We start from the raw sequence: 17008 nt of genomic DNA on the forward strand, positions 1-17008 counted from the left end.
ATACTATTAACACTGGAACCATGACTTGGCCATTGACTTGACTACAGAAGAGTTCATTGGCAAAATAAAGTAAGAGACTAGGTTTTAATACTGAAATATAGTTTCCAGATTATAAATTTAAGGGAGAGTCTGACAGATAAATCATGCTTCTGTTTTGATATAATACTAAATAACCTATGTAACTATAGTTGTTGATCAATTTTGAAAAATTTTTCTTAGTTATTTAATAATTTGTTTATTTAAAAGTAGGTTGTTATGATTCCATTTTAAAAATCTACTGCAATGTACCTCATATCATTTATTTTGGCTTCGTGACCTACTTTTAATCTTTTGAATGGCTACTAATATCACTTATTTTAGATAAATGTAGGCCTTTAAACACATTTTTAGTCACGACTGATCAGCAACCACTAGTAGTAAGTTGAAATAGAATTAGCAAACACAACATGTTGGGAAGAATGGAAATTATTTGATGCTCTTAAAAGGCTGTAACATAATTGGAAAGATTAGCCACTTTGGATTTTTTTCAAATTATACTTAAAACAAGGGGATAGAGAGAATAAACTACATAATCAGAAAAGGTTTCTTGGAGGAGATGGGTTTTAGGTTGGGTTTTGAATAAGGGGATGCTAGATGGTTAGGGAGAAATGGAAAGAAATTCAATAAATAGCCAAGTTATAAATGATTATGTATTTTGCAGTGCACAGGAAATACATTTACTTATATGGATCAGAGCAAAATTAAGAAATTAAGGAGAGCCTTTGGATGACAGTGATGATGGATGCTCTGGACCAACTGTTGAATGTTGAATGTCATGGTCTAGCTGAGGAAGAAATATTTTGAAATAGTGTGGAGAATGGATTGCATTGAGAAATTAGAATGATTAGTTGGTCTCAATAGCTATAATTCAGATGACTTAGTTACCATGGTATTCGATGGAAAGAGAAGATAAAAGATTTTGTAGAGAAAGAATTAGCAGTGACATTGAATGCAGATGATAAATGAGAGGGAGATGGTAAAGAGATTTAAAAATTATGAACTTGTATGATAGAGATGATATTTGTGCTATAGATAGAGAAAAAACTGTTTTAAATTTGATTTGTTTTGTGGATCCATAGAGCTAAGCTATGAGTTGTAAACCTATAATTACATAAATATAATAAGCTTAAACTCTAAAGATGCACATTTGAAAATAATTTGAGTTCAGATTTTAACACCAAATTTCTAAGTCATTCCCTTTTCCCCAACCTGCCAAGAACTTAAAACAATTATAAATTATAGATTTGTTAGAGTTCAGATAATGGGGTAGGCCAGAATCTAAAAAAATAAAAATTGTTAAATTATGGCAGGTGTACTAAAGTGGACAATTGCCCCTGATAGATCTGCTTATCCATCACTTCTAAAACCCTACTGCCAGACTCCCAATTGGGAAAGATATTGACTGGCATATATTCCACTCTCTCTCTCTTTCTTCTGTGGCAGACCTGCAGGAAATGGGTTAGAATTTTAGTATACCATTTTTCAAGTATATACTGACATCTGACTCCTAATCCACTATTCTTTTTACTAGTTAACTTTCTATTGTGAACTAAATAGACAGTCATGTATAAATATTTGTCGGATTGAATTGAATTCAGCCCAGGGTCCATTTTGATAGATCTGATGCTGCAGTTGAAACTTAAGGGTTTCCAAAGTTATTGTGAACATCATTTCCTACTTACCCTTCATGACTCACCAAGCAATCCTTGAAGCTTAGGGATGGCAGAGCCTGGTGAGGTTGACCTTGACATGTGCCAATGTGGGCAGTATCCTGCTTCTTGCTTAGTGCGGCATCTGCTCAAAGCTGTGAAAGTTTAGCCTGTGAATTACCCTGCTTCCTTTCATCAATTCAGCCTCTTTTGACACTATTTATCATTGGTGAGTTTCTCTTATAAGACAAAAGCAAAAATAAACTATTAAATTATGCCTAATCTACATCTTAGAGTTTTATTCTTCATTTACTAAAACATACAAAACATTAATTGAATCTTTTAATGGGTTTTAAAATATTTTATGGTTTTATTAATATATTTTGGCATATTCCTAACAGTTTTCAGAAATGAAATATTTATACCTCCCATAGAGGTTTAATTTGATATATGTGTGTATGTATTTGTGTATATATATATACATGTAAATAAAACATCAAAATAATATTTCTTATTTCACTTAAATATTTGCTGGATGCCTACTACGGGAAAGGCACTGTGCTCTAGGTAATTACTGTTACTAACTAGTCAGAATATCATTACAAAAGCCAACAAAATTTCATTTTATTTTTTCTAAATGGAAATTAATTAGGTTTTCTTTGAAGCTGTCACTTTGATATCTGTTGTTAAGTAGTAATGTAGGTATAGGTCCTTTAAAAAAAACTAAACCTGTTGAACAGGATTTAAAACTCTCAAGAACTGCAAAAGAAATAGTTTCATTTTATGAAACCAGAAGACTTTAAGTCAAGGTATTTTCAGAATATATTACATTGTAAGGCAGATGGTAGCATAAGTTGGCAACACTGTGTGATTATAGCAAAGTCATGTTAGACATCATAAAACCCTAAAAATGGAATGAATAGGCCTGAAGGTAAGTTCCAGTTTTTCAAGTTGGGGACAATAATTACTAGGCAATGAGAGAGATTACTAGACTGGGAAAGTACAGGAAAGAAGTAGGAAAGCCACAACAAGAGAGGAAGAATCTAGGAGTGAGAAGCATGTTGCAAATGCTTTGAAAGTATTCCCATTGTTAGTATTTGCATGCCATTAAGCAGCCCATGATCTTAAACTCTTTCTTATAAAAATATTCTTAGTTAAATTATTCTAAAACATTTCTCAAGGGTATATATTGGCATTTTTTAAAATGACAGTTGGAGGAAATATTGGATTTGCTTTGAAATAGTTACTTAACATTCAGCTTTACTAAAATGAACTTGTCCATAAAGAAAGGAATATTTTTAGCTTGAATTATTACATTGAGAGGAAGCATGACTTACTGGTTAGAGAACTAGAACTGGAATCAAGATGCTCTGGGTCTGAGTACTGCTTCTGATACCTGCTACCTGGAAATCCATGGGCAAGTTGATTAACTTCTGTATTCTAGGTAACTTCCTAATGCTATAAATTAGAGATAATTTACAATTCTGTATCTGTAGAGGGAGTTCCCCACGACTGTCAAATTATCCAGATTCCCTTCCCCCCTATTCCTCAAAAACAAAAACAAAAAACTCACAATGACACTTCTTTAATTTCCTTCAAGAAATTTTTTTTGCATGTCACATTTACATTATCAAGATTCTCTCTATTTCTGACTCCTATAATTATTTAATCAAATCAGTAATGTGTCCACAAAATATATATTTTAAAGGAGAACATCTGAAATACTAATATTTCAAATATTTCAGGGATGTCTTGTAAATGATATCATAGTTGCTACCCCCTAAAAGAAATGCCTTTACTGGAAATGACAATGACATTGTGGTTGAAATTGTGTCCATTAAGATTTTATAACTGCGTTGATTCACTTTAGGAATTGACTCTTTGAATGTATAGTCAATATCTCAATTAGAGAAGCATTACTTTTTCCTTGTGCTTTGAGAGTCAAGATTAATTATGGTAAAGAATATATTTTGGGAGGGCATGGCTGATCCTATTGATCCCATCTTGGTATTATATAATTCAAGGTTTGGTACATATCCCCAAATGACTTTAGTTTTCCTTTGTAAATCATTATGGCTTTGTCATTATGAATTTATCCAATCCTTTCTGGAATTTATATATTTCTTTTGTGCAACCTCTTAGGAGAACACATTCTCTAATACCTGTTATAGAAGTAATGATTATTTTTATTTTTTTACAGAATTGCTATGTTAAAGTTTTTTTTCTGTTAAAAAGAATTTAAAATCTTTTTGATTATCAGATTTTTTCTTCTTAAGTCTGCTAACTCACTAAAATAAGAGAGTACAGAATCTCTGTGCCATATATAAGCATAGTCAACATTGGCCATATCCAAAAATGTGTTTTTCAATCTGCATCTTAGTCAATCATCTCTCTGTCAGTAGTTGGGCAAAATTATTTAGTCCTCAGAAATCATGACTGATCATTTCATTAATCAAGTTTCTTAAGTCTTTCAAACTTATTAGTTTTTATAATATTAATGCCATATTATATATTGTTCTCCTGGCTCTGTGTACATTTGGCCTTAGAGTACTTTGCTTTAGAATTTGCTATTATGGGATTTGGTTAATAAGAATGTGGTTATCATTTCCATGCAATTCTAGACATAGCAGGTGCTAACTCTAATTGTTGAGACTGAAAAATGATAATTGAGATCCTCATAAAATAGATTCTCTTGTCCCTTGGCTATTTTAGTTGTCTTTTTATGGACATTTTTTGTTTGTTTTGTTGTATCTTGAGGTATGATAGGCAGAAGAGCATAATTTGTATTCCAAAAGTTCATTATAGCAAAGATTTGCCTTTGAGAGGACCTAAGATTTGTTTATTTACTCCAAACATGTGAAGCTTCCTATTAGAGAATTTCCACTTATGATAGGAGGCAGATTTGGCATAATAAAAAAGATTCTGGATTTAGCATTAGAGATCTTCCTTTACTGACTGGTCCCTGAACTACTATTCTAAACCTCAATTCATTTTCTCATTTGTAAAATAAAGGCCTAATCTCCAAGGTCCATTCTAGTTCTAATGTCAGTGAACCAAGGAAAGGATTATAATGAGCCTCTTTATTGGATGTTATAATTAATATTACTTCATATATTCTAGAGAAAAAAACATGTATTGAGGGGGATAGGAGAGAAGAGGAAGAGAGGAATAAGCATTTATGTAGAGCCTACTGGTTGCCAGGCACTTTACAAATATTATCTCATTTGATCCTCACAACATTCTTGTAAAGTAAGTGTTATTAATTCCATATTTCATGGACATTCGAGTTGATGACTTATGTCTGTGTAACTGAATGAAATGTTTAATTGAATTCCTAACAAAGAGTAGGTTATTTCAGTTTATCATGTGATAATGCTTTGCAAGAGTGTTTGGTATTTTTTTTTGTTGTTGTTGTTGGTTTGGTTTTTTTTTTTTACTTTGCCAGGAAAAAGTCACAATCCTTTTCACTATATTTATTTTAAGGCACTTTCAAGGCTGTTAAAAGAAAGTAAAAAGGGGTGGGGCAGGTAGGTGGTTTAGTGGATTGAGAGCCAGGCCCAGCAATCCAAGAACCTGGGTTCAAATCTGTCCTCAGAAACTTCCTAACTGTGAGTCTGGGCAAGTTACTTAACTCCCATTACCTAGCCCTTACTGCTCTTCTGCCTTGGAACTGATATAAGAAATTGATACTAAGATTTTAGGTAAGGGGGAAAAAAGAAAAGAAAAGAAAAAGTAATAATAAATAGTTCATATAAAAAAATTAGAACCCTGAATGTGCATTCTCATGAGTGGTTCTTTCAGCAGAGATTACATCCATAGAGTAATGAATTATTAAGAAATATGGAAGTAAATAAAGTAGTTATGACTCAGTTGATGATCCATGCTTATAATAAAGTCCATAAGATCAGTGATCCAAGGATCTGGGGTGTATTAATCATGGGCAGGTCCCAGTGTAACCATTCCCTCCATCAAAGTATATTATAAACTATGTGTCTTAATAATTAATTAATTAAATAAATAATAATAAATAAAATGCCTTAATAAATAATTCCTAGAGAATTGTTTTAAAGACATGATAGTTACAACCTAACTTGGATCATACATGATCAGAAGTAGAATTTGCAACCAGCCTAACAATGTTAACACTGTACCATACTGTCTTCCTCAGGTCATTAATATCTTTTTTTCTTAGAAATTTCTTAGAAAGGAATGAGGAAAAGGGAAAGGAATGGATGTTTTGTAAGAATGTACAATGTCCCAGACACTGGGATAAGCATTTTACAATTATTATTTCATTTGAACTTCACAAAAACATGGGGAGGTAGGTGCTATCATCCCTATTTTTACCATTGAGGAGATTGAGAAAGAGGCTAAATAACTTGCCCAGAGTTACATGATTAATGTCTGAGACCAGATTTGAGCTTAGATCTTTCTGTTCTAGTGTTCTACAAATGGAATTCCCATCTATCTCTAGAAAGAATTAGAATACACCAGAATCACAATGGCCTAGAGATTATGTAGTCTAAACTCCTAGTTTTGAAATATATAAACTTAAAACAGAGTATGCAGTTGTTGTTTAGTTGGGTCTGACTTTTCCTGAGCCTTTGGAGGTTATATTGGCAAAGATACTGGAGTGGTTTTTCATGTCATTCTCCAGCTCATTTTATAGATGGGGAAAGGAGGCAAATGGGGCTAAATGACTTGCCCAGGATCACACAGCTAGTGACTGAAACCAGATTTAAACTCAGGAAGATGAATCTTCCTGACTCCAGGATCAGCATTCTAAATTCTTTGCCACATAGCCACTCCAGAGAGGGCATATGCTACATCTTCGCCTTTGCACAGATTTTGGAGGAGCATTTTCTGTCTCATTTCTCATTCACTGTTTTCTACTTTGTCAGGTTTCCTGAATTAGTGCTTATAATAATGCATGGATACTATTCTTAATTATTTTAATGCATATTTTAATGGGAGCTTACATTTAATGGAGTCATCAATTGCTACAAGTGATGAGTGGCAAACAGCATAATGCTTATACCTCAAGTACCTCTTTGTGTTTAAAAAGCAATTATTTATTAGAAGAATTTCCTTTCTGGCCTATCATTGTGGTTTTTCTTTCCCAAGAGAGTGTCACTAACTAGGAGAAAGCATGTTTTCAGGTGTTTTAATGCTTAAGGAAATTATAAAAAAATGCATTATAAGAATCAGTCATTTCCCTCTATCTTTAGTACAATAAACTTCATCTTCAAAGTCAAGTCATTGACTGTGAATTAATTCTCTTTGGTGTAGATTTCTAGGACAGTGGTGGAATCTTGCCAGAGGTATTTTACCCAATGTGGAAATAATATTTTCACCACAGATGACTTGTTGGTCATGAAATCTCATAAGATTTTGCTGCCAACAGAAACATGTGGGTGGTGTATACAGGCCCAGGGCCATCTTGGCCTCTCTGCCAGTAGGATTTTTTTTCCCTCTGATGAGGATTCCATCCATAGGCCCCCGAAGTCTTAGCATTCATCTATGGAGCAAGGATATAGGATGTTTGAGCCAAATGGAGTTGTCAATCATGTATGTATTCACATTTCAGAAACCTGGTCAGTTTTGGGTGAGTACAACTTAAAAATGTCCTCTTCCAGGAGTCTAGTAGTATTTACATGTAAATATATTTATTTCTTTTATTATAGTAGTTTAAATCATCAAGGAACTTAAATGTAATAGGGTTCGATATTATATAGTTGTTATTTGGAACAACACAATTCTGTCACAGAACTTGACCCAGTTTCTATATAATATTATTTCAAAATGCCAACTAGTGAAAACACTTGAGGAAAATAAAATTAGTGACAGTATTCTCTGTAAAAATAAATCTCTGATCATAGAGAGAGTTTAAATATATTTTTTAAGATAAGACAACTAATTTAAAAGATTCTTCCTGTTAAGGCTATCCTTTTAAATCAACGAATATTACATTGTGTCAGGAATTATGCTAATGCTAGAGTATATAAAGAAAGTAAAATAACAATAAAAGCAAGAACCCAGGCTTTTTCTCAGAGAACATCCTTTCTAATGGAGAAGTGTATGAAAGATATGAAATATCAATATTGCCATCATTCAGCTAAATTATTATTAATTGGTTTTCATTATAAATTAAAATACTATAACAACACTAGCTAAGTACCTCCTATGTGCAGAGCACCATGCCCAGTGCTGGGGGTACACACAGTTTAGATAAGACTGGGCCTAGCTGCCATGTAACTTAGAACTTGGAAGGCGGTATGGGTAAGAGATGTTATGAATTATTTGTATCCGTATTTGTTTATACTTGCATTAGAGAGTAAAGGGCCATATTTGCAAGATCCTATGGCTGGTGGTTGTGGAGAGGTAAGGAAATTTCTTGATTGACTTCAGCAGGAGGAAATCAGAAAAAAAAGGAAGATGGTGTTTTATGCTAACTTTTGATGATATGTCAGATTTCAAAAATTTAAAGGCAGCTAGGTGGTGATGTCCTGGAGTCAAGAAGACTAGTTCAAATGTAGCCTCAGACACTGACTAGCTGTGTGAATTCCTGCAATGTCACTTAATCTCTCTAACTCAGTTTCTTTAATTCTAAAATAGGGATGATAATAGCAGTTAACTCCCAGGGTTTCAAAACTGTTTAACTCACCAATCAGGTTCAAACTGTTCGGATACTTTTGATAGAGGTAATCAGTGATGAAGTGAAGCTCAAATGTGAACTTTCCTTCAGGGCCAGGCACAAGGACACTAAAGAGACTCTTATTCTAAACATAAAATATTAATTGAAATATATATGGATAAATAAAGGGTTTCTAATTCTAAATCCACCCAAATAAACTCCCTGGTTCCGCAAGGAACTGCTTTTCCTGTGTTTCACAGGCTACACTAATCCTCCCTGATCTGACTGGCCCAAATTTATACTACCTAAATAAAAACTACCAGTAATATCCTTATAAATCTTAACTTCGCCTTCAAATTATAAAATAGCAAAGGCTAGCTGGTTGAGTCTCAACAAGAATCAAGTTAAGACTCTGAGTCTGTCATAGTCCAAACCAAAGACCAGGTTTTTCTTTGGTCTTCTCAGAGTTAAACAATCTATAAAACCACAATAGATATTCAATAGTGTTTCCCAAGTTCGGAAAGGAAAACACTGAGCTCCTTCAGATCTTTCCCTCAGAGAGAGAGGCAAAGATGTTACCTCCTCCAGCCCTGAGAGAGAGTCTGTGAGAGTGTCTGCCAACTGTCAGAGAGCAACTCCCAACTGCCAGAGAGAGTAATTGACACAGAAAAACAGTTATAACTCACATCTGAAATTAACATGCTCTCTCAGCTCTGCTTTAAACTCCAGTTCTTTTCTCAAGCCAGTGACTTTACTTCTTATCCCTAAACTAATAAAACAATACTTATTTTCTAATATCATCCTTACAGTTGTGAGGACAAAATGAAATAAGACATCTTTCAAATGTTAAAACATGTTGTAAATGCTACTATTAAACTTTACAGAATCTTAATTTTTAAAATGTCATTTTCTACCTTTTTTTCCTTCCAGTCCTCAGAATTCATTAGAGTGTGATCTGCCTTTTAACATGTTTTAATACTTTTTAATTTATCCTCATTTTCTGATTTATATGACTATTTCTTTTCTTTCCTCTTTCCTTTTTTCTTTTTAATTATATTGTGAACCAGAAAAAAGGAGCAAATTTAGTAGAAGTCCCATTACTGGAGATTTTCCTTTAAAATTTTTTTAACCTATAGTTTTCACTTTTGCTTCAACTATTCTAGTTGAGACTCTCAAAACTTCTTTCTTAAGACTACTGTAATGATATACTAACTGGGCTTGACTGCTTCCCAACTATATTCCCCCTCTAAATCTTTCTTAACATGACTAAGTAACTTTATAATGCTCTCTCATCTAACCATATCAGTTCACTCTTCCTGAAAATTGTTGGTAGCTCCCCATTGCATACTGAATGAAGCATAAGCACCTTATTATAACATTTTAACCCCTCCTCATCCCCTCTTTTGACTTCATATTTTATCTTATAGTATTCCCTTCATGCATTCTGTATCCTAGACAAACTGAACTATAGTCAGCCTTAACACTGTTCTCTGTTCTCAAGATGTCCTTTCCTATCCATCTTGAATGGAATTAACTCTTTCTCTTAGTCCAGCTCCTTTCCTTGTTGTTGAATTTCCTTCTTTCAAGATGAAACTAAAAAACAGCTAGTGAAACACTGGATAGAGCACCAGACCTGGAATCGGGGAACTTGGTTGAAATTTTACCTCAGACACTTTCTTTCATTTTCCTTTATACACCCTGACTGAAGGTAATTTTAGCTTTCTCAATTGGCTTGTAGCAACTAGTTGAGAGATCTTTAACCTTATCACATTTCCCCTTTTTTTCTTTTCAAATATAGGCTGCTTCCTCCCCTATTAGATTGTGGTCCACTGAGAGATATGGTAATATCAGACACACACACACACACACACACACACACACACACACAGAGCACCAGTGATATCTAGTGTTCATGGTACACTAAATCAATAATATTACCTTAACTCCTCTGACGAAAAATAGAAGAAAAGGAAATAGTTACACGAATCATTATATATATATTAACATATATAATATATATATTGATATAACTATATATATATATATAAAGTGATATCAATTGTAGGAGACAGGAGAGACCATGTAGTCCAAGCCATTAATTTTTATAAACCCTTACATTTTGTCTTAGAATTAATAGTAGGCATTGTTCCAAGGCAGAAGAGCAGTAAGGGCTACATAATTGGGAGTAAATGACTTGCCCAGGGTCACACAGCTAAGAAGTTTCTGAGGCTGGGTTTGAACCCAGGACCTCCTGTCTCTGGGCCTGACTTTGTGCCCATTGAGCCACTTAGCTGCCCCCAGTCCACTCGTTTTAAAGATCAAAGATAGTCAATGTGTTGGGATCAAAGTCACACATGTAATAAGAATCCTCGGAGTTGACAAGAGGCCCTGACTACAGAGCCAATACTCTTCTCACTTTACCACTTTTATCTTAATCCATTGAAAATTAAAATATTCGGGTCTTTTCTGGTTCTTTGGCCAGCCAGTAATGACACAGGATAGGAATTATTCTGAATATTTTATAAATAATGTATTCTTATCAATGACATTGAATGTTTTATTGATAAAAATTATAGATTTCTAGATAAAGGGTCAGCAAATTATGGTATATAGTTTTTGTGAGATGAGTGAACTGACAAGTATTTATAATTTTTAAATTTTCATAAAGTTATATTTGTGTAAATCTATATGCCATATATGTGGTATTTATAAGTAAAGTTTTATTGTATTTAAAATAAGAATGATGATTCATAAAAGGAGTCCGAAGTGTGACGGGACAGGAAGAGAAACAAGAAAGTGCAGTATCACAATTACTGGTAGCTGGAATTTCAATGTGGAATTCATGAGGAGATGTTGACCAAGTATCAAATACTTCAGAAAGGTTGAGGCTAGCGAATACTGAGAATCATGAGATTTGGCACTGAAGAGATCATTGGCTTATAAAACAACTTAATCACACAAGCATATGTTAGGTAAGATATGGTAAATAAGAAGTTCATGTAAAAAAAAAAGGTTCCTGAAATTTTCAGAAACTCAGTGAATTAGTTAGCATAATGTGGTCAGGAAAGGCAAGATGAAATTTCATTAATAGATGTATAATGCTTTCATTGAGAGGAATGATCACCCCACTGTTCTGTCTCATGAAGAGACCATTTATGGAGCATGTACCCAATTTTAGATACATTTTGGAAGGAATATGAACAAATTGGAGTATACCAGAAAGGAGTAAACTCGGTAGAGAGTAAACTGGAAACTGTGGTATAGGAAGATTGACTGATGGTACTAGAAATGTTGAGCCTGGAGAAAAGAAGACCTAGACTGGCTATGATAACAATCTTTATACTGTTAAAGAAAATCTTGTGGAAGAGGAATTAACCTTTCTTCATCAGAGATTATAAGGGGAAATTAAGACCAATGGTTAGAAGTTACAAAATAATAAAGTATGAATCAATATAGCAAAATACTTCTTAAATATATTTGGTTGCCTCAAGGTGGATAATGAGTTTTCACTGGAAGTCTTCAGAAAAAGGCCATATAGACAGAAAGCATGATTTGAGTAAGAACTGGACCAGGTGACTTCTAATGATCCTTTTAGCTTTTAAAATAATTCTCAGTTATCATTGAATAAATCATTAAGTATTACTGAAGTATTAAAATGAGTCCATGATCACTCTTAGATTATTGAGGGATAAAGACACTTGCCCAAATTCCCTATCATTTTATTTCTAAAATATGATTAATTGATTACCTCTCCCTAGTCACCTTGGCCTCTGATGAAACTTTTTGTTTTTGTTTGTTTAACAGTAACTTGAGGTTTTTTTTTTTTCTTAATGGAGACTTATCCATAGCATATATTCAGAATTTACACATTGTGTTAGATTTATTCTACTTACCTAGTTATCATATATAACTCCAGCTTTGAATGTTTAGTATTGTCTTTAAATTATAGTTAATCAATCCAGTTATTAGATTGCAGATTTAACTTGAGAAAATCTAGGAGACTGATCATATTCAAAGATAGTTTAGTGGTTACTCTACAGCAAGAGAGAGGTCTTTATTTACTTATTGTAGTTATATCATTGGCTTTGTTTTTTTCAAAACTTTTTTTCTATATCTTTCATGAAGACATGGAAATTATTATTATCAAATTTTCAAATGTCATCAATTCAGGAAGAATAACTGAATGAATCAAGAGGCCTACATCCTCCCCCCAATCTAAATGAGTTTAAAAAATTCTGAATTTACGGTAAAAATAAATCTTACATATTATAATATGTTGCAAGCTTCCTAACTCAGAGAAAAAAGAGGTGATCAATGGCTATTCTATGTGGTGAAGTTAATAATAAATGAATAACTAAGGTTCCAACTGGGTAACTTGCTTAAGGACATAAAGAGAAAGTAAGTAGTAGAACCATAATTCAAACTGAGGTCCTGGGACCCCATGTCTAATGATCTTTCCATTATACTGCACTTCTACCAGATAGCTATATAATATGTAGTTAAATGGCTGTAATGTAGAAATAGAAGTAGATTTAGTTCATCTAACTCCAAAAAGCAGAATTAAAATTTAAAAAGTGATCGTGATTTAGGGTTAATATAAAGAAGATATTTCTAACACTTGATATAATGGAAAGCACTGTACTTGGGGTCATATGTTCTGTATTTTTTTCTTAGCTTTGTCACCTACTATAAATAACTTTGGGTAAATTATTTCCATTTCCTCAACCTCAGTTTCTTTAACTGTAAAATATAGATATAATGATTTCATCACTCACTTTTAAAGGCTGTCTCAAGAAAATATTTTATAAAATTGTCCAACTTTTTGGCTTTTTGGAGTTCATTCCTTTTAGTACAGTGTTTGTTTTTGCTAGCCTGTAAGATCACCATACTAACCATTTCATTGGATGAGAAGAAGAAGAGTGGAATGGGAAGGAAAGAAGTGAAATATAGTTATAAGGCATAGAATTAAGGGAGTGCTGGAACAAGCTAAATTGATGAGCCAATCACTTCATTTTCATTGTGATTTTTTTTAAATTAGCAAACACTATAAATGAGGGCTTGATTTATTGCTTTGTTGATTGTCTAGACTTAACGTGATGCAGAAAATTTTAATAATGCAGTTTAAATTCAAATGTGCTATATTTACAACTTTTTTTTTTCTTCTGAAAAGTTATTAAACTTCTTCATAGAGCTTGCCCTTCAGGGATTTTATATTTGACCTAGCTGTACAGGCAGCATAAATGAAATAACAAAACACACAGAACACTATAATTAAATGCTCAAATATGTAATTTGAAGCTGCACTTGTAAATTTTTTTCATATAGATAACTTCCAGGTAAGGAAACTAGCAATGCAGGTCAGCTCCTTATCTAAAATTCTTAGGCAGTTGGCTTGAACATTAAGAAATTAAATAACTTGTCTGACACATATCCAACATATATCAGGATAAGAACTTTTAAGTCTTTCTGATTTTGGTTTGTTGTCCATCATAGCATATTACCTCTCAGCAACATATAGTGAAAGTTTATATGCAGAGGACAAAGTATTAATCGAGGCCTAAAGAAATAAAAATAAGGCTTCATGAAGGAAATGGGACTTGGCTTGGCCTTCAAAAGATGAATAAGATTTGTAAAGTTAGAAAGAGAAGATATTTAAGATGATAGGACTGTTATAAGGGAAAATACATGGAGATATGAATAATAGTGGCATGTTTAAATAACAGTAAGGAGATTAATGTGATGGGGTAAAGCTCACATTTTGGGAAATAATATAAAATAAAGTTGGGAGTATAAGGCTAGGTTATGATCAGTTTTGGAAGTTGGCTAGAGGAGTACAGTTGAAAACTGGGAGGAACTAACTTTTTTGAGCCAAAAAATAACATGATGAAAGTTGCATTGAAGGAAGAATATTTTGCTGCAAAAAGAGGAAAAAGATGATTGAGGAAAGGTAGTTATGAGACTTTTGTAGCAATCCAGAAGTGAGGCAATGAACATCTTTACAACAATAGAATACATGGATATTGGGTATAAAAAGAGCCTTAAAAATTACTTTTCATCTTGGAAAGAATACTATGATTTGGTTCCAAGGCAGAAGAACAGTAAAGGGTAGGAAATGGGAGTTAAATGGCTTGCTCAGGGTCACACAGCTAGGAAGTGTGTGAGGGAAGATTTGAACCCAGGATCTCTCGTTTCTGTGTCTGGCTTTCAATTTAGTGAGCCTCTCAGATGCCCCTGTAAGAAGGAAACAATAGCAGGTTGTAGCAACTGGATATAGTGAATGAAGTTCATTAATAAATTGACAATAATGCTAAGATTCTGTTCTCAGGGATCAGGAGAATGGCAATGCTCTGGGCAGAAATAGGGAAATGGAGGGATATGACATTTGTGAAGGAATGATGTTTATCACCCTCTCAAATCTTGTGAAATGTTCATGTGGACATTTTTAATAAGAAGTTGAAGAATAGAACTCAGAAAAGAAAGATGGATTGTTTAAATGTAGATTTGAGAATAGTTTAGAAAACAAAAACAAAGCAGAGACTGAGATAAGGGATGGGGGAGAGAAGAGAAGCCAAATAAACTAGAAAAGAAAATAGAGAAGTAACTTTCACAGAGCCAGGACAAGAGCCAAGATATTGTGGTGTTGTGGAAGCCAAGTACAAAAAGAATATTAGTATTAGTGGCAAATGTAGTCAAGAGGTCAAAGAGAGGAAAGATGGAAAGATGTTAGCTAAGAAATAGTAGAACTAGATTTGGAACTGATTGGATAAACTCATTGCTTTTATCAGCTCTGAGGAAGGCCCTTAGCAATGTGCCCTATAGATGCCACTTTGACCTTGTCATGTTTTAAGTTTTTTTTTTTTTTTTAACAAGTGATTTGAGTAAAGGTATAGGTAGTGTGTTTTAAAAGTTTTCTGATAACTACAGCTGTCGGAAAAGTAGCTAACATACTGCATGATAGGGGGAAGAAGGGAACTGGAAGGGAATAAGCATTTTATAGCACTTACTGTGCACCAGGCATTGTATTAAATTTTACACATATAACTCATTTCATCCTCACAACAACCCTGCTAAGTAGTTGTTGTTATCCATATTTTACAGTTGAGGGAACTGAAGTAATAGAAGTTATGCAATTAAATAGGGATTTAGTGAACTCAAAAACAGTTTTGAGTGCTGGACATTGAAAATATTTTAGAGGAAATGATTGTTGTTTGTTCTTTGTGTAGAAGACTGATGACCTGTGATGTCTTGATTTGTGCATAAATTAGATTTACTCTTTTTTTTTAACTTTTACCTTCTGTATTAGAATTGATACTGTGTATTGGTTCTAAGGGAGAAGAGTGGTAAGGGCTAGGCAATGGAGGTTAAGGGACTTGTGGTTATGCACAGCTAGGAAGTGTCTGAGGCCACATTTGAACCCAGGACCTCCTGTCTCTGGACCTTGATTCTCAATCCAATGAGCCACTCAGCTCCCAGCTCTCTTATAGGCTCTTTGCAGTCTGATGGTAAGACAAAAAGTCAGGATGATGACCCTGGATGAAGTGAATAACCTAAAGTTATTGAATTTAAAATCATACTCAATATATAAAATGCTTATAATATTTATATAGTTCATAAGCCGTGTATTTAATAATACATATGGTTTTAAATCTTGCTTTAGATATCCAACAGGCACTACAAAACTATAAAAAAACTCATTTTTCTATGTAAAATCCCTCAATTACTAGTAAATGCATGAGAGCTAATAAAAAAGAAATCACTAAATAATCGACTTTCATACTTATCATGGTAAAAGTAACTTATGTTATGAACTAAAATTATATTAATTATTTATATTTTTATGTTCATTTTTGTGCACATATGTTTCTATTACAATGAGACCTTGGGATAAGTATTTTATATCAAATTTGTCAACAAAAGCAGAAAGATTTCTTTTGGTTTGCCTTTAATAATAACAACCAGCATTTATACAGCATGTTTAGGATTTAAACTTGCATCCTCACAGCAAACTGATAGGTAGTTGTGATTAGTTATCCCATTTCATGGATTGGGAAGTTGAGGCAAATAGACATTAAAGAACTTTCCCAGAGTCACCCAGTTAGTAAGTGTTAGAGGCAGAATTTGAAGTGAGATATTCCTGAATCTAAATCTAGCTTTCATATTCACCTTGCTGCTGAACAACATGAGTGAATGGAGAAACCTTGGTAGCCTTTTAAAAAAAATGTAATTTTACATAATTTTAAATTATTTTCTTCAAAAATAGACTTTAAAAATTTAAATATTTTCATTAAATATAATTCTGTACATCCACTTTTGAAAAAAACCCAACAACTTGCATTTGGAACATTTAGTGACAGTGCAAAAGATGAGAGGATAGGGTCTGAGCATCATCAATGACTTCTGACTAAACTCCCAAATTCTATGTATGCAAATCCACGTAACTTTCTTTTCTACCTATAGACATGGGATGTAGAGCTGGAGAGATCAGCAGAATCCTGGGCAGAAACTTGCCTGTGGGAACATGGACCTGCAAGCCTACTTCCATCAATTGGACAGAATTTGGGGGCACACTGGGGAAGGTAATTTACAAAAAGAACTTTTAGTTTTATAAAATGTGAATGTTTCATATACAAATTTATATAAATACATTTATTCATGCTAACATAATCTTGGGACCAAATTTAAATTA

The 17008-nt window shown here is 33.3% G+C and overlaps 1 protein-coding gene across 2 annotated transcripts in view; it reads left to right on the forward strand.

Annotated features, from left to right (window-relative positions):
• CRISPLD1 (cysteine rich secretory protein LCCL domain containing 1) overlaps positions 1-17008 on the forward strand; it is a 52806-nt gene that overhangs the window by 3830 nt on the left and 31968 nt on the right. For both annotated transcript variants that reach the window (XM_001367488.4, XM_056824118.1), the window contains one exon: positions 16780-16898. In XM_001367488.4, coding sequence (XP_001367525.2) covers positions 16780-16898 — 119 coding nt within the window. The remainder of the gene's footprint in view (positions 1-16779; positions 16899-17008) is intronic.

This window comes from Monodelphis domestica, chromosome 3 (assembly GCF_027887165.1).
Source record: "Monodelphis domestica isolate mMonDom1 chromosome 3, mMonDom1.pri, whole genome shotgun sequence".
In the NCBI taxonomy this organism is placed as follows: Eukaryota; Metazoa; Chordata; class Mammalia; order Didelphimorphia; family Didelphidae; genus Monodelphis; species Monodelphis domestica.